Source organism: Carassius auratus, chromosome 37 (genome assembly GCF_003368295.1).
Source record: "Carassius auratus strain Wakin chromosome 37, ASM336829v1, whole genome shotgun sequence".
Lineage (NCBI taxonomy): Eukaryota > Metazoa > Chordata > Actinopteri > Cypriniformes > Cyprinidae > Carassius > Carassius auratus.
The window spans coordinates 12193861-12212290 of record NC_039279.1 but is presented as its reverse complement, the minus strand read 5'-3'; the positions used below and the strand labels follow the sequence as shown (position 1 = coordinate 12212290).

At 37.8% G+C, this 18430-nt stretch overlaps 2 protein-coding genes across 3 annotated transcripts; one reads left to right on the top strand and one right to left on the bottom strand.

Moving 5' to 3' along the window:
• Positions 1-611: 611 nt before the first annotated feature.
• On the top strand, positions 612-12073 carry LOC113056211 (AMSH-like protease). Of its 2 annotated transcripts, XM_026222813.1 has the most exons (11): positions 612-1047; positions 2600-2706; positions 5172-5389; positions 5524-5599; positions 6427-6522; positions 6635-6944; positions 7583-7707; positions 8182-8319; positions 9494-9606; positions 10063-10162; positions 10288-12073. In XM_026222813.1, the coding sequence occupies exons 2-11, from the start codon at positions 2677-2679 to the stop codon at positions 10342-10344; spliced, it is 1263 nt and encodes a 420-aa protein (XP_026078598.1). In that variant the 5' UTR covers positions 612-1047; positions 2600-2676; the 3' UTR covers positions 10345-12073. The 2 variants fall into 2 exon arrangements, with proteins under 2 accessions (XP_026078598.1, XP_026078599.1); XM_026222814.1 differs by lacking the exon at positions 2600-2706.
• A 128-nt stretch (positions 12074-12201) lies between these two features.
• Positions 12202-17575, bottom strand: LOC113056212 (actin, aortic smooth muscle). The gene is made up of 9 exons (XM_026222815.1): positions 17422-17575; positions 16176-16347; positions 15639-15767; positions 14966-15076; positions 13846-13930; positions 13600-13761; positions 13192-13383; positions 12913-13094; positions 12202-12722 (listed from the first exon to the last, which is right to left on the bottom strand). Exons 2-9 carry the CDS (start codon positions 16302-16304, stop codon positions 12579-12581), a joined length of 1134 nt encoding a protein of 377 aa, XP_026078600.1. The 5' UTR covers positions 16305-16347; positions 17422-17575; the 3' UTR covers positions 12202-12578.
• Between the last annotated feature and the right edge of the window lie 855 nt (positions 17576-18430).

Below are 18430 nucleotides of genomic sequence, written 5' to 3'. Positions count from 1 at the left end.
TTATTTTAAGAGTTTTGATTTGATCGGTAGTCGTGTGATAGGCAGGTGTGATTGGTCGAATCGGAAGAGTTGTGCCCCATCTGGTGGATAAAAAAAAAAAAAAAAAAAAAAAAAAAAAAACAGCATACAAATCTTATCAGAATCAGAATGAGCTTTATTGCCAGGTATGTTTACACATACGAGGAATTTGTTTTCGTGACAGAAGCTCCGCAGTACAACAGAATGACAGCGACAGAACATAAAACACATAATAAAAGAATAAAAAAAATACAAATATGTAGACAGTGAATGACAATATTTTTTTAATAAATGAATTGACAAGAAAAGGAAAAGTGCTGGTATTAGTTGGTTAAGTGCTGGCGAAAAAGATGAGTCAGCCAATATTTATTTTTCTGGCGTAACATTTCAAAAAATACATGCAAAACAGTTCGAGAAGAACATGTTAGGCTTCACAGCCTTTATAATGTGAATCATATAGGCTACTTTGTAATTGGTCGATTCTTGAAAATAATGTAATATTTGAGAGTGTCTATCTGTTTATCAAATTAAAAGCTTGCTTGTAGTTGTACATGTCATGCATCTACCTTTACAGACGTACAGTCATTCCCAGCCCCTTTAGCTGTCACACTGGTTACGGCTCAAATCTAGTGAACAAGACGGCGTTAGGGCATCATAGAAGAATCCAGAGGATCCGGATGCTGACTAGATAGGCGGCTCGTGAGGTTTTGAAACACAGCCAGTAAAAGCACCTCTGTCATAGCAGCATTCATCTGGCTCGCAGAGCTCCGAGTGAACCGTCTGTCATCGCGGGGTTATTCGCTCTGAAAGACAGCAATCAGCCATTTTAGCTTTGCACGTATATCAATGCCAAAAGAACAAAGCTTCCATGAGGCACAAAGGCAAAAGACCGAGAGTTTTAGACAATAATAAAAAACCTGCTCTTTTATTTCCGCGAGTTGCCTGTTTTCGAGCTGAATTCTAGCATGTGCCACTTGTGACGATTGTAGGAATGTCGAGCATGGGATCACATCAGTCCTTCTCTTACAGGTGAGGATTTTATTGTATTTATACATTTTATTTTCTGGTAAATAAATCAGGGCTATGATTATTACTGGTTTTGTTTCTAAACGGTTTTTAAATGAATGTTTAAATGTAATAGATGCAATATTTTCAGGTGAATGTATCTGACCTGGTCATTGGGACAGGTTTACTGATAAAGTAATATTATTTGTATGATCTGTATGATTATAAAGATCATATATGTGCTGTAGGATTTTAGCTTGACGTATTAATGTTGACTGTATATTGAGGGAGCTACAAGTCTGAGCACTTGAGATGTTCATCATATAAAATGCATTTGTATCGTAAATTTACAGTGACAGAAATATTAACGTATTTACTGTATGAGGACGACAATGAATCAGGAGATTGGAAATTATAAAGTTACTTTAGTGTAATATTACTTATACCCACAATACTCAGTGTAATGTATTTAATTACAAATAATACGGTATAATATATTAGAGCCTGATTTAGTCAGGCTGGACAGGAATGAGTCCTTCATGAACTTTGACAAAATACATTTCAGGCATATTAATAGAAATGGCTATTTAGACAAACTTGGTAACAATAGTCATCATGTTAATAGTTTAATCACGAGACACAGTCATAAAGATTTGTTTACCTAACACAAACATGTTTGCAGATGTGCACTGGAGTTTGATTTACTTGGTTTTTAAAATACGTTGAAGAACCGCTCATCCCTCCTTGAAAATGCTTGTGCTTTACTGTATAAACCCTCTTTAGACTTCAGAAGAACACCATAATACCCTTAGTATTGTGGAGAGTGATTTCAGTCTGACACATACCATTCTATGCATATATAAAATGGTATGTGTCAGACTGAAATAATAATGTATATGTGTGTGTGTGTGTGTGTGTGTGTGTGTGTGTGTATATATAATATATGCATGTAATCTACATTTATAATCTATTTTCTTAACTAATCAAATACAAATTTATGTTATGCAAGGCCCTAATTATCAGAGATTGCTCGGTGTTAAATCTGTCACATCTCCTTTACACTGCTCTCTTATTTTAACAGTGCATCTACTTTAAGCTGCCATGGAATCGATATTCAGAATGTAATCTTCTGTGGTGGTGGTACTTTTCCATTTGTTAATTTGCAATTTGCTGTACTCAGTTTTCAAAGAGTAAAAAAGAAAGAAACCATCCAATATGTACCTAGCTTTGTGCAAAATGAAAAAGCTCACCAAGGTTCTTTTTCACAGCAAAGAAGATATCCATGAGTCACCATATTTTGCTGCATGGTAACAAGCTGTCATAGCAACTGTAGCACAGATTCTGGAATGAATAACCGTGTTATTTGGACAGAGATGCTGAATTATATTTGATAATCCCCATGGAAATGCACAGGGCATGGTAACCGTGTTAATAGATTAGGAAGAATATGCTTGGAATTCTACAGCGGAGAGTTGTAGCCTAAGCTAGTGATACTGAAAGTAACTGAAAAGAAAGGCTTTATTGACCTTCTTAACAGAACTGCTGTGATGCCAGATTTGATATTCTTGCTCCTCAGCTTGGAATCATCTTGGGAGATGACAGATGGATGCATAGGGAGGATTGAAGCCTGCCAGTCAGTGTTGTAAACTCACCATGGACCAGGGCTTCAGTTTCAGCACACTGGTGAGTGGTGTTGTGGGAGGAGGAGGAGGAGGGTGGGGGACAGCTGATATTACTTGAAGTTGGGTCATAGGGGCAGAATGGTTTTCTCTGACTCACTCCCATTAGTATTCCCATTGCAGCTGCTCCGTCATTTAGATCCCTTCATCCTGGAGTGGGCTAGAGGGAAGTAACGGATGTAACCTCCTTCACACTTTGTTTCCCCTCTTTGTGAATGCATGATCAAACAGAGTCTTCTTATTCTGGCCACACAGAGTGCTATTCTCCAACAATAGTACAGAGACTTTTAATTTGGCTTTTTCACAACATTCGCAGATTTTTGTGCATGTGCTCTTCAAGAGTCAAGCAATCTGTCATGTCCAGTAAGTGTAACAGCTCGGCAGGCCCTTGTTGGAGTCCATCAGTGTCCTGCTGCATGTTGATAAGGCGCCCACTCTTTTCAGTGACCCTAAAACAGAGGCTCTGTTTAGTCATTAGTATGAGAGCTGGAAGCGAACTCAGCGTGGGTGCTGCTGGGTGTTCCGGTTCGCTCGAGCTGGGTGATGAACAGAGCTTATGTTGTGTTTGTCAGAGGCCTGTGATGTCTCTGGGACAAATGTTCTATGGGGACCAATCCTAGTTCAGTTTGCCTATTCTAGAGCATTTTTATTTGGCACAGCTATAATGTAGTAGCCTGACTACGTCAGACTTCCTACTTCCGCTCAATTTCATTTCGCTTCTGTACTCATGTAGCTCATCAGATTGAAACTTTTAAAATGAGTGGGAAATATTTGAAGGGATAGTTCACCAGAAAATGAAAATTCTGTCATCAATTACTCACCCTTCATGTCATTCCAAACCCGTAAACCTTCGAAACACAAAATCCAAGAGACAACAAGGCAACTGACACGTTCAAGGCCCAGAAAGGTAGTAAGGACATCGTTCACAATGTTCACAGTGTCACGATGCATGCATGTTCACTTCTCTGCTTGTAAACAAGGCGCAGCCTATCCGGTAGAGTTGTGCAAAAAAACGAATACGATTTTCATGCGTATCTCCTCAGTAAAGACGCTCCTGTAATTAGAAGTATATCTCCAGCACGTGCGTTCAGATCAGGGTTACCAGGTTTTCACAATAAATCCTGCCCAGTTGCTTCTCAAACCTACCGTATTTTTCGGACTATAAGTCGCACCTGAGTATAAGTCGCATCAGTCCAAAAATACTTCATGACGAGGAAAAAAACATATATAAGTCGCACTGGACTATAAGCCGCATTTATTTAGAACCAAGAACCAAGAGAAAACATTACCGTCTACGGCCACGAGAGGGCGCTCTATGTTCTCAGCTTAGTCTACAGGGGCACTGAGCATCATAGAGCGGCCTCTCGTGGCTGTAGACGGTAATGTTCTCTTGTTTCATGTCAAATTAATTTTGATAAATAAGTCGCACATGATTATAAGTCGCAGGACCAGCCAAACTATGAAAAAAAGTGTGACTTATAGTCCGGAAAATACGGTAGTCCAAAACTTGTCTAATTGTGTTTCCAGGAGGATCCCCGATAAAAAAATGCTTCCCGGGGTTAAAATATATGTTTTTTGGCAGGGTTGCCTTTGTAAAATTCGCATTTCAGGGGCTAAATATCACGTTATTGGTATCGGGGTTGCTTCAAACCGTGGACATGAAAAACAACCGCAGACTTGTCAACACTGGTTCAGGTGGAGCGGCAGTTACTATACAGAGCCGTGTTTTGTGAAAACCTGGCAACCCTGATTTGAATGCACGTGCTGGAGATATACTTCTAATTACAGGAGCGTCTTTACTGATGAGATGCGCATGAAAATTACATTCGATTTTTGCACAGCCCTACCATCCGGGTTCTGCATCAGAACACCGGCTCCTGTGTTAGCAGCATCACAAGCATACAGTACATCATAGTACTCTTGAAAATGCGTGTCGAAGACTGACATGGAAAAGAAGAAATTGTTGAATAAATGTTTATTTTTGTTTGCTTTGCGCTCAAAAAGTATTCTCATAGTTTCATGAAATTAAGGATGAACCACTGATATAACATGGACTATTTTAACGATGTCCTTTCTACCTTTCTGAGCCTTGAATGTTTCAGTTATGCGGCTGTCTATTTAGGGTCAGAAAGCTCTCGAATTTCATCAAAAATATCTTAATTTGTGTTCCGAAGATGAACAAAGGACTTAAAGGTTTGGAACGACATGAGGGAATTAATGAGGGAATTTAAATTTTGGGGTGAACTATTCCTTCAAGCACACAAAACAGGCTAAATAAGGAAAAATCGATTGAAACTAAAGGGTTAAATTGTCCAAAAAAACATCACTGTATGTCTTTATCAGCAGTAATATTTCGCAACTAATAAAACTCTTGTGCATTATATCATAATGGTCTCATGGTTTGCAGAGGGTACCTTGTGTGGCATTGCACTGTGTTCACATGGTTTTTGTTGTCATCTCCATTCGCAGAAGAAGTTAGCTGCCGAGCCAGATCACACTGACGTGACTCTTCCAGCGGTGGAACGCGTGCGGGCCCTCAGCAAAATGGGCTATAACATTGAAATAAATGAAGACATTGCCCCGAGACGCTACTTCCGCTCTGGTATTGAGATGGAGCGTATGGCAGCAGTTTATCTAGAGGAAGGCAGTCTGGAGAATGCCTTTGTCCTCTACAACAAGTTCATCACGTATGTTTATTTGACCTTATTGCATCGCATTGCTTGTCCTAAAGTATTCAAGGTCACAGGCATGATGGAGTTTTAAAATAGTATTCTCTAATTCATGGCAATCATTCATCACATTTATTTTCCTCTCTGCACAGTTTATTTGTTGAGAAACTCCCCAGTCATAGGGACTATCAGCAGTGCAACGTCCCTGAGAAGCAAGTAATAATGAAGGTAAGCCCCTGGCATGTCACTCACAGGAACTGATGGAGCCCTGTTGCGCTCAGCCCACTGTAAATCTAATTAGCAGCATTCTCAATTACCCTGGCTAGAGGACTTGTCAGGCCCCCAGCTGCTCACATGGTGGGTTTGCTTCGTTCCTTGTTTCACACGTCCTGCTTTCATTTAAGCATAGTGACATGAAACTGACTTTAGTTTAAGAGACAAACGTCTGATTAAAACTGTATTCTTATATTATTGTTTTAATGAATTTTTTTATTCGTTTTTTTATGCCTCAACATATTTTAAAAAAAGAAAAATGGAAAAGTTAGGATTTGACATATCAACGATTTTGTCCTTTTTTCAAACTAATAGTCTTAGGTTAATGTCAAAGTCATTAACCATTTGCTTACACTATTGCTAGTTGATGGCATTGTTATTGGTATTGCTACAGAGCCATTCTCACTGTGGTATTGCTATAGATTTGTTTTTTTCTTTTGGAACCAACATTTGTAGTGCAACGTGAGAGATCAATATTTTTGGTAAATTTTTGGAAGATAATCTTCTAAATGTTTCATCCTCTAGCATATACTGTAAATAGCCTCAGTGCTAGCAGACAATGACTAAAAGCCACAAAACTCAATTTTTTATTTCATGGGTTCTTTAACCTAATGATGTTAATGTCTGCTGCTGGTCCCTGAAAAAAAAAAAAAAAAAAAAGATGAGTAATTTGTTCAAGTGTCTCATTATGTCCATGAAAGCGTTAGCGTATATTGATCTGGCACTCGCTGTCTGTAACACAACCCTTAATGTTTGTCCCATTATCTGTTCATTATGTACAGAAATTGCAGGAAGTGGCCTTTCCACGGAAGGACCAACTGAAGAGACTTCTCCATGAGAAATACAGCAAAGAACACAATGAATATCTGAAGAGTCAGGTACATTCGACAGAGTACTTCTCATTCACTGCTGATGAAATACCCGTTTGTCAAATTTCAGATTCATTTCATTAATGTGAAGATTAATCATGATGTGTGAATATTTTTGCAGACTCAAGCCATGGCTGTTGACATGTGTAGTGAACGGCTGCAGAAGATGTCTCTGCTGGAGGAGGAACGGCAACGTGTAGCACAGCTCAGGAAGATGCAAATCGAGTCTGAGCAGTTCCGCTACTTCGAGGACCAACTGCATAGACAAGAGTTGGCCAGTCGCAGGGATGAGGCTGTCCCCAAAGTGCCTGAACAAACTGATGGGTCCTGCTTATCCCAGACCCAGAGAAACCACGTGCGCCTTGACCCCAATCGGAACAAACCAGCGGCCCCTGTCCCCAAACCGGCAGCCACCTTAGCAGCGATACAAAGTGAGTGCCCTCAACTATCTCATATTTGCCTGTTAGTAATTCTAGTGATTTAATACACAGCTCTTTGATAATTACGTTTTTTTTAATACATTATTTGTTAAACTGCATATTGGTATTGTTTACATATAATTAAATAATTTATGTTTGTTTATTTACGCTGCCATTTAAAAGTTTGGGGTATCAAATTTTTGTATTTATCTCACACTCACCAAGAATGCCTTTATTTGATCAAAATTCAGTAAAAAGAGAAAATATTCTGAAATATTATTGTAATTTGAAATGACTTTTTTCTATTTTAATATGCTTTAAAATTTCTGTTTAATACTTTTATGAAAACTGTGGTACATTTTTTCAGGTTCCTTTAATGAATAGAAAGTTCATATGTTGTATATGTCTTTACTGTCACCTTTGATCAATTTAATGTTTCCAGGCTGAATAAAAAGATTAAAACTGAACAGCCAAACGGACACAATGCATAGGATAATGTATTTCATTATCACAAAATAAGCATGTTCAGAATGCTAGAAAGCTTCTATTGATTCTGAAGGCGTCTGTTTTGTAAGGAAACCTGTCTCACTGTATATTATCCTCTGCTTGTGTTATTAGCAGATCTACAGTATGTCCCTGTGTGTTTCTAGATCAGCGTGTTGAAGGCCTGAGGCGAGTTTTAATCCCACGAGACCTGACTTACAGGTTCCTTCTGCTGGCTGACAGTAACACGGCGAGAGGAATCGAGACGTGTGGAGTTCTCTGTGGAAAACTGGTAAGGCCTCAGCTGGAGCATAGCTCTTTTCTGTGGACTTTTGTTCTTGAAATTGCTGATTTTTCCTAATCCTTTCCTGAAGTGAGTGTGAATATTGTTTGGGGAGTGTTAAAGGTCAATCATGCTTTTTTTTTTTTTTGGCTAGTTGCATGCAACCTTTCTCATTCACTGTAAAACTAGGAGCTTCAGTGTTGCACAATCAGTGTAAATACTAGGTGTTCACTCAAGGAACTTCCTCATACTTTTAACTGACATTATTCATGAGCATTACATAGAATTTTTTTAGTGTCTTATTCACCAACCACCTGCAATCCGTCTCTGACTTCTTTCCCGTTGTACACTTTCATCACATGCTTCACCTGTCAGTCCCACAGTTCTTTACAGCAACCTGATGCTCAGCTGCCATAAAGAATGAATCGTAGGATAATAGAAAATGATAACAGACCAACTGAAATCAGTTTTGTTGTCCCGCAGACACACAATGAGTTTGTGCTGACTCATGTGATCGTCCCCAAGCAGTCTGCTGGTCCTGACTACTGTGACATGGAGAACGTGGAAGAGCTGTTCAGTTACCAGGACCATCATAATCTTCTGACCCTGGGCTGGATCCATGTGGGTGTCTCTCTTTTTTAGACTGTCATGTAATTTCTGAACACCAAAATTATGAATGTGCGCCTCTTTTTTCATACCTTTGGCAGGTGAAAAGCTTGCTGGTGACTAATTTTCAGGCCCACACAGAATCTGAGCCTGCAGAAAGTAGCAAAAATGTTCACAGATTTTGAGAAGTCAATGTTCATATCCTATTCCCCTTGTGCGTTTGTTTAGTAAATAGTTTGGCTAATCTGATTTTAATTCGCAATAAAAGGTACCCTCCATACTCTCTAAAATAGTGGTTCAACTGTACGTAGTTGGTCCGTGATCTGTATAGACCAGGTCCCACAATTCAGCATTATGTATGCATGCAAGCAATTTGAAACCATTCAAGTGCAAGAAGAGGCAAACTTATTTTGGTACTCACATGCTGTTTTTGGCGCATTTTTGTGTTTTGATATGCTAGATCCGTGCATTCATTCTAAAAGTGACATTAGACTGCTATACCTGCCTGTACAGCATGAACAAAGATTAATCTATACTTCTTTTATATAATGATAAAATTTATTAGTTTTGCTACTAGTTTTTGCTGTAGCATTATGTTCTTTAACTAATAGAAATAATATATGTAAGATATGTAAGATGTTTTTTTTTTTAGGGATTAATAGTTTTATCCAGCAAGGATTGCTGAAATGTATAATGTTTTAATCTTAATCTTTTAGACTGGTATTCATGTGACATTGAAGTCTGGAGCAATGGCTGCCCAATATTGAGATTTTCCATCATGGGAATAATAAATATATTCAAATTCAAACATTTATTTTAACATTGAAATAATATTAGAAAAAAATGATTGCATTTTACTGTATTTTGATCAAATAAATGCAGCCACGGTGAGACTTCTTCAAACTTTTGAACAGAAGTGTATGTAAATAGGCTGCTTCTAGAAGTATCTGACCATGCAGTTAAACACTGATTCAGTTTTATTAATATGATGGGCATCAGTCTGAGGATCAGCATGGAAACGGTTATAACCATGGTTTAAAAAATTTACTGAACTTTTATTCTTAATAGCCTGTTTTTTTTTAATTCTTAATTGGTTTTCATTTTGCATGGTTAAATTATTTCATAGCTGTATAAAAATAAATGGCTACTTAATGGCGTTAATTAGAATTTTTGCATTTTTGGCTCATAGACACACCCGACACAGACAGCCTTCCTCTCCAGCGTGGATCTGCACACACACAGCTCTTATCAGCTCATGTTACCGGAGGCCATCGCCATTGTTTGCGCACCGAAACACAATGAGTGAGTATGACACTAATAAAACTCCATTGTGTTCACACAACCCAAACCTTTTTTCATCTGCAGTCTCTAAAGCACTACATCAGAGTAATGCATATTGATTTATTTTTTAACAATGGTTTTGATTGTTTAACAGTTGTTTATCATTGAAACATCCATGAATCAGTTCAGGATTCTGGTTGTAAAAAATAAAATAAAATAAAATAATGTAAATAAATTAAATGAATGACTCCATGCAAATATATTCTATAGTTAATCATTTGTCTAAATTTATTTATTTATTCTTTTTTTTTTTTATGACTAGATTTCCGAAATATATGCATGCATACTATGAACCCATGCATACTGTACTCCAAAAAAAAAAAAAAAAAAAAAAAAGGTCTTATTAAGAAAAAGTGTATTATGTATGTAAACAAACATCATCGAGATCAATAAGATGTGTGTCATTCGCTTCTTCAGCACGGGAGTGTTCCGCCTCACCAGTGCTGGAATGGGAGAAGTGGCTGGATGCAGATTGAAAGGTTTTCACCCCCACTCTAAAGACCCTCCTCTGTTCACTGTAAGTACCCTTTGTTCCTGCTGTGAATATGAGAATCGGCAGCTATGTGTGCCTTCTGTTCCAAATGTTGACATCCAAATTGAAACACTTTTAGAGAAGTGAAAAATCATTTTTTCTATTTGCAGATTTGCAAGCACATTGTGGTGAAGGACACGAAAACGACAGTTCTGGACCTCAGGTGACAGAGGAAGAGAGGAAATATTTCATTATCTGCAAACCTTTGGGAATATTTATATCTTTCTTTACTTGAATTCTTTTTTTCTATTTATTTATTTTACAAAAATCTAGAATCCCTCAGCTGCAAATTTCACTGTGAGCAGGTTTGGTGAAGTTATTGAGGTGTTCCAATGGTGTTTTGTGTTTTTTTAGGTCATCGTGCGCTTTTTGTTCATAGCCAGGTGTTTAACATAAATGTTTTGGTCAGATTGTTCCATCTCATCCTCTGACTGCTGTTTTGGTTTTGTCCACAAGGTGGCGCCCTTTATCAAGGCATACTATGAGGCTGCTACGCATGTGAAATGGTTTCAGGAAGTTGTGTGTGTGATTTGTCTTTTGTTATCCAGTGATATAACTTGCAGTTCTCACTTTAACACAAAGTACACAAAGAAAGAAGATAATTTTTTTTTAAACTTAACTGAATTTTCTAGTTTTGTGTTTGCTGCCAGTACTAAAATAAATTGGATTGCTATATGAGAGTCATTTTAATGCCTTACTATGTTATCATTTTTGTGGTTGAATGGTTGATAATTAAACTTTGTGTATATAATGTCAGTTAGGATAAAAGTTCAGGCTAAAGAATTTCTGTCTTTTTCAACTCCAGCCTAATGATGTGATATGACGTTGACCAGTGAGCGGACTGTTTTGATTTCCAAGTTCAGCATTTTTTCCATTGTGGATCTGATTACAAGGAAAGTGACTTTTGGAAAGTATAAAAAAAGATTGGGATCTCTTAGACGAGACCAAATTACCCATAATAGAATAAGCATAGAAACCTAAGAGACATCCCCAGAGGGTCTTAAATGCACTATTCTCAGGGTTTCATTGCCTCATTTTAACATTTAACATTTGATTTTTGGCTCCACTATTTTTATGGTTTGGGAAGAAAACTTTTAGTCACCAGTGGGAGACGAAATCCATTATATGATAACTTGTGAACTCCATGCAGTTCAGAGGGGTGTTCACTGTATCCTGTAATTCTTGTATAATGTGGCATTGGATTGTTTCTTCAGTCTATTGCTGTGTGCCAGTGGCTCCACTGAGATGTGCTGTTGTGGTTCTTTGTGCTCAAGAGAGTACAAGGAGGCTTGTGTGTCTGTACAAACACAATTTTATCCTCTGCGCATTTGTTAATAAAAGCAAAATACCTCTGTTATGAAACAGCATGATGCTGTATTTTTTTTTAATCTGTAATTGATTTTGAGTGAAAAGCGTGTTCATATTCCCAAGTAAACTGAAAATGGAATGATGAAATGAGAAGGAAGCATGATTCATCACAGGATATGGATTGCTCACACATTCTTCAACATACTGGGTATTTTGGCTCAAAAATGGGGACATAATAGTTAAAAAAAAACATTTTGCCTTTTTTTGACCAGTGATTTTCCATGGCTTTTGTTCTTGTCCCTTATGATCACTAGAAATCAATGATTCTTTAAAAAATGAAAATAAAATAAAGAAATGGAACCATTTTGATGATATTAATAATTATAAAGAATAATAGTTTCTTTTAACAGAAATTGCACTCAAAAAGAGCAATTTCTAGCTGAATAAATATAGAGATGAACTAGAAGAGCACCTTTTAAGATTTGATTCATTAAGTTTTTCAGGCGTGGAATTCACCATTTTAAATACTTCCAGGTTTTCTTTAGGAACCCTCTGTATACAGACATTTTATCATATATACAGTGAGTTATTTTTATGTATTACATTTTTTTTAAGAATATAATGTAAATGAGTTCATTTTTATGTTTTAAATATTAATCCTGTGCTGTGTAATTTTATTTTATTTTTTGCAAAAAACAAAAGAGGTGAAATACAGGTTATTATTGCAAAGCTTTATTCCTTCATGGAGTTATCATATGATATCCATACAGACGGTCTGAAAGCAGTTGTGTTACCTTGTAGCATTTTAACACAAACGGGAGAATGAGCCCTGTTCCTCAATACCCTCTTCTCATCTCGGGAGTCTTGCCTCCCCGAGGAATCTCCCCAATCTTTCAAACTGGCAGCACAATCAAGCTTTTTAACCCATTTAAAACAACTCTATATTGTCAGGACATAATTAAATCAAAATATTGAAACAGATGTGGGCAGTGCAAAGACAAAACAATAGAGGGAAGTAAAGGGAACATTCACAGTTTACAGGCCATGAAGCAATAGCAGAATTAGGGGAACAGGAGGGAGTTGGAGGTGTCCTTTAGAAGCACTTGCGGTGCACAATGGATGGCCCGGCCTCGTCATATTCCTGCTTGCTTATCCACATCTGCTGGAAGGTGGAGAGGGAAGCCAGGATGGAGCCGCCAATCCATACTGAGTACTTGCGCTCAGGTGGGGCGATGATCTGAGTACATACAAGGTAGAAGCAGGGCTATTTTAGTATTGATGATAAAGTTAATATTAATATTTTTTATTTGTTACTTTTGCTGTTTTATGTTTATTATTTTTTGTCTATATGTTATGTAAATTCTTTAAATAGTTGGAAAAATGTATGAAAAACGAATGATCGAATCAGATCTTTGGCCTATGCTGACCTTGATCTTCATGGTGCTGGGGGCCAGAGCAGTGATCTCCTTCTGCATCCTGTCTGCAATACCGGGGTACATGGTGGTACCACCAGACAGCACGTTGTTGGCGTACAGGTCCTTACGGATATCAATGTCGCATTTCATGATGCTGTTGTAGGTGGTTTCATGGATGCCGGCAGATTCCATTCCTAACAAAGCACAGATCAAGGCATTTGAACATTTATATCAAAGTGCTGTGAATTCATCACTTGTAAAGAGAGGGAATAAAGAGAAACGAGAGATCACCGATGAAGGATGGCTGGAAGAGTGTCTCAGGGCAGCGGAACCTCTCATTGCCGATGGTGATGACCTGTCCATCAGGAAGCTCGTAGCTCTTCTCCAGAGAGGAGGAAGAGGCTGCGGTGGCCATCTCATTCTCAAAGTCCAGCGCCACATAGCACAACTTCTCCTTGATGTCTCGGACGATTTCTCTTTCAGCTATACAAGGCAAATGAGAAAGACTTGGTAAGACAACATTGTTAAACCTATATTCTAAAATAGTAATTCAATTTCAGCTGAGACATTCAAATGATACTAATTCGAACACGTTTTCATGTAAGTTTTATTGGCAATTGTTTCTTGTTATATTCAAAATATAAGCGTAAAAACTATATTTCACGTCATTATGCTGGTCCTGTGTGTTTCCAGACTCACCAGTGGTGACGAATGAGTAGCCTCGTTCAGTTAGGATCTTCATGAGGTAGTCAGTGAGATCACGGCCGGCCAAGTCCAAACGCATAATGGCATGCGGAAGAGCGTAGCCCTCGTAAATGGGCACATTGTGGGTGACACCATCACCAGAGTCAAGGACAATGCCTGTTCGACAGTAATAAAGTACTTGGTAATGTGTAGCAATGTGAGTCAAATATGAGCTATGACCTGTCTGACAGGTGAACTGACCTGTTGTACGACCAGAAGCATAGAGGGACAGCACCGCTTGGATAGCTACATACATGGCTGGAACATTGAAGGTCTCAAACATGATCTGGAAGGTGAGAACAGCACTGTTTATGAACAATCAACCAAGTGCTTCTGGGTTTTACTGAACAGTAGGTTAAAATATTGATTTCTGATTAATCTTCTCTTTGACAATGCCAAGAGACTGACTGTTAAAATCTGCAGGTCACTCTGTGTAACTGTAAATGTGTATTTTTGAAGAATTGTCATGACTGGCTGCATGTAAAAACTAAGATACAACGTGGCCAGTTTAGTCTGAATTACAAGCGAATGAGCCGAGATTTTGTTAATCTAAAACATACAGCACAACCAGTGTAGATGTTTCCCCTAAACAAATGACTCGTATGAATTCTGTTTATGATCAGTCCGAGCAGGCAAGATGCCAGTTTGAAGCAATCAGAACACATTATAACTACTGCCCCCTGGAAATGTAATTTTATTTTTTATTTTAATTTTAAGAGATTAATACTATTCAACCAGGATGCATTAAATTAGTCAGAAGTGAAAGTAGAGACATTTACAGTGCTAAAAAATTTTTTCTGTTCCTTTGGACCTTATAGTCATCAAAGAATCAAGAAAAACGTATAACCTGTTATCGACATTTAATAAGAATTAGAAATGTCTCTTGAGCACCAATTAATATTAAAGCAATATTTCAGATTCGTATAAATTACACATAGATATACCTCAAACATGCAGTTTGAAGCCACCGTTGGGGAATTTTCTTCTACTACCAAAGCCACAATGGGTTTTTATTCTTACTACTGATAATCGTAGCAGTTAAATGCATTCAACACTTACAATCAACATTTACGGGTTGACAGTAACATTTATTTGCACTACATAAATTACACAATCACAATTCCACAGTTTACTTTCCGGTGCCTTCTGCATAACTGAGCACCAAATACCGCTTGCAAATGAATTCCCCCTTTGTCTGGTGATACTACTGTAGGCGTACCTGATAACATCTCAAGACCCTGAAGGTGTAAAAGAGATAAGCTGGAGTTGAAGCAAATAAAGTTTTACTGCTTTCTCATTCACCCATGCATTCAGCTCAAACCTGGGTCATCTTTTCCCTGTTGGCTTTGGGATTGAGAGGGGCCTCTGTCAGTAGAGTGGGGTGCTCCTCTGGAGCCACACGGAGCTCGTTGTAGAAAGAGTGATGCCAGATCTGGTGAACACAAACAATGGACATTAATGGACAAATGGCTGTCACATGAAATGCACTTTTAAGATAACAGATGAAAACGAATCACTTTGTGTTCTTGTGTAGAGAGTGAAATCTGATTCTCAGAATTACAGTTTAACAAACAGATCCCAATCAGGAGGTACCGCGTTGGCTGAGATGGATAGATAGGGAATAATTCCATCTGTTGTGTATGTGTTAACACCACGAGGTGTGAAATGCGGGACATGAGAGATATTGTCACAGTGAGTCATCAGTGGGAATAGCTGTAGTTATTTGGAGAAATTCTACGGATTGACATAGATGTAGAAAATGTATGTGTAGATACTAGGAGATACAGGACGAAAGACCTTGAGGGCCATTACTGCAAATTGTATGTAATATGGAAATGTACAAAACTATGGAAAAATGTAAGCCTGATGTACAATAAGGCATGCTCATGGAAAGATAAGAGATATTTTTGGTAGACTGTTTAGAGCTCCTCTTTATCTGGAATCAAATAGTTCAGGTTTGTAGTCTGTATGCTTGTTTGATGGGATCTGCTTACTTTTTCCATGTCATCCCAGTTTGTGATGATGCCGTGCTCGATAGGGTACTTGAGGGTCAGGATACCCCTTTTGCTTTGCGCCTCATCACCGACGTAACTATCTTTCTGCCCCATTCCCACCATTACTCCCTAAGAAAAAAGTAAACAGCGGTTAACACAGTAAGAGTGAGTTCAAGTTAATTCTATCATTTCAATCTTGTACAGTGCAGACACTGGGCTGTAGTCCAACTTTCCACAAAGCACTGGAATCAGATCAAGATAAATAAGTAAAATGTGCAAAACATTAAACGACTGTGAATTGCCACCCACTTCAAGTCTGCAAGTCTACAATAAGCTACAACTTACATCAAAAACAAGCTAATATACATACATACATATATATATATATATATATATATATATATATATATATATATATATATATATATATATATATATATGTATGTATGTATTTTAGCTTGTATTTGATATATTGTATTGTATATATTCCTTAATACTCATTGATGTTGGATGTGAATGACTGCAGTGCTCACACACCTGGTGTCTGGGACGACCCACTATGGAGGGGAACACTGCTCTGGGAGCATCATCCCCGGCGAAGCCTGCCTTGCACAGTCCTGATCCATTGTCACACACAAGGGCAGTGCTTTCCTCGTCGTCACACATTTTCTGCTCGGATTTCCTTCCTTACTCCTACAGGAGACAATCACTGCAAGAAAGTTCATTTTTAATGCTGTATACATACTTTTAGCTCATGTCCAGCATGTAATGATAGTTTGCTTCAGTTTGGGGTGGATTCCTGAAATAAGCAAAATCCCCTTTGAAATACATTTTGGATCTGTCCTAAAAGGGATAATATTCCTAAATAAAATAAAAATACATGTTATTCTAAAAATGATCAATATTCCTTTTTGTGCAGGGTTATAATTATAATTAGCTGAATAAAATTTCCCCCAAAAAGATGGCAATATCCAAAATCCTCGTTGTACTGTATGTGTGTAACACACGGACACACACACACACACACACACACTCTTTAAATCCATCCTGAAGCCCTTACTAAGTGCACCATGGGAAAACTTCCTAATTTGGAAACGATGGGGAAGCATGTCTCTTTTTGGACTCTCCCTCCCTCTGTCTCTGCCTGTCTACAATACTTTATGAAAAAAGAGAGTGGGTGAGGAAAAGAAGGGATGGGTCAGTGGTCCAGAAGAACCATATTTAGTCATAAACCTCACAAATCAAATGGGCTTCCAAAGCCGTCCTAATTCCAGGTCCTCACCATCATTTACAAACTCCGAGCCCTTAACAATCAGCATCATCATACAATTACAGATGCTAAAAAATATATGCATTAGACATGTATGTGCATATTAGTTCCTCATAAAAATGAATGATTTCAGTAGTATCTTTTGGTAAATGCAAAAAGAAAATCTATCTACTGCACTTTTAGAAACACTTCCAAGGATAATCTTTAGAAGCACCATTGCCAAAAACATCACAAATTAATATTTACTTAAATTAAGATTAATCTAAAACACATTTCACAAAACACTCTTACCAACCAAAACTTTGTAAAAGAACCTTACATACAGTATGTGCAGAAACCTTTTCTCTAAACAACAGCATGTTTCAAGTTCAAGCTTGACAAAACCTCATTTGAGTCTATCAGCATCAGGAAACACTTGCAAAGTACAAAGCTGCATGGACAGAAAGAGATGGAGAGTGAGAGAAAAAAAGAGAGAGGATGTGAGTGGGGTGAGGCGAGATGAATGACACTTACCCTGACAGTGCTGGGCCGGGGGGGATTTTGCCACTTGGTGATGGTGTAACACTGGCTGGCTTGTGGTGTACTTATGTAGTTCCCATCCCTGCTCACCGCACCCTCCCACATCCCAAACAAGGAGCCTGGGCTGCACTCAGAACGGTAGCCTCACTCTACTAAAGCCTTATAGGGATGACTGGGAGAAAACACTCCAATCCGGGCGGCAGCGGTGCGGCCTCCTGCCTCATCACTCAGGGCATTCCAATGGTCCTTTTCCTTTTTTTCTCCTTGGAAATTTTGGGGACCTCACCATGCAGGAACATAAACAGAGTGCTGAGCCAGGCTCTACTACACAGACACATATCATGGCCCAGTCCTAAAACTGAGAAAGAACAGCAAAGAAAATTGAGATTACATCATTAGGGTTTTGGTCACACACTAAAAGGACTTGGCAGTGTGGAAATTCAGACTACCATGTAGTAAAAACACCACAAAGAGTGGTAACCTGCAATGATTACCTTAATGATAAGCTATTTTACATGATCTACTTATCACTAATTAATTTATGTATTAATATTTCTATAATAATTATATGTTAACATTCTAATAATATTATTTATTAATAAAAAAAATGTAATGCTATTTTTTATTCAGTTGTTTTAGTTGTATTTTTATGTATTTGGTTTGATTCAATCATGATAAAGAATATGTTTGAGGAAAATAAAATCAATAAAATTACATATTAAAACATTAAGCACATTTTGTGTTAGGCCTATTTTCGGTTGAGAAGTTTGGTGTCAATAAGATTTGGTGATGTTTTTGAAAGAAACTCAAGCTCATTCATCTATTTTTTTTTTTTAGACCATTTAAAGTCATATTGTTATTACATTTCTAAAAAGAACATTATGTTGTGTATTTTGTGTAATGCAATGTGTTTATGTGGTTTAAGACTCATAAAACATATTATTTACCACATAATGTACATTATGGTTGCTCCTCTATGCCCCGCCTTTCTGAAACAAGTAGA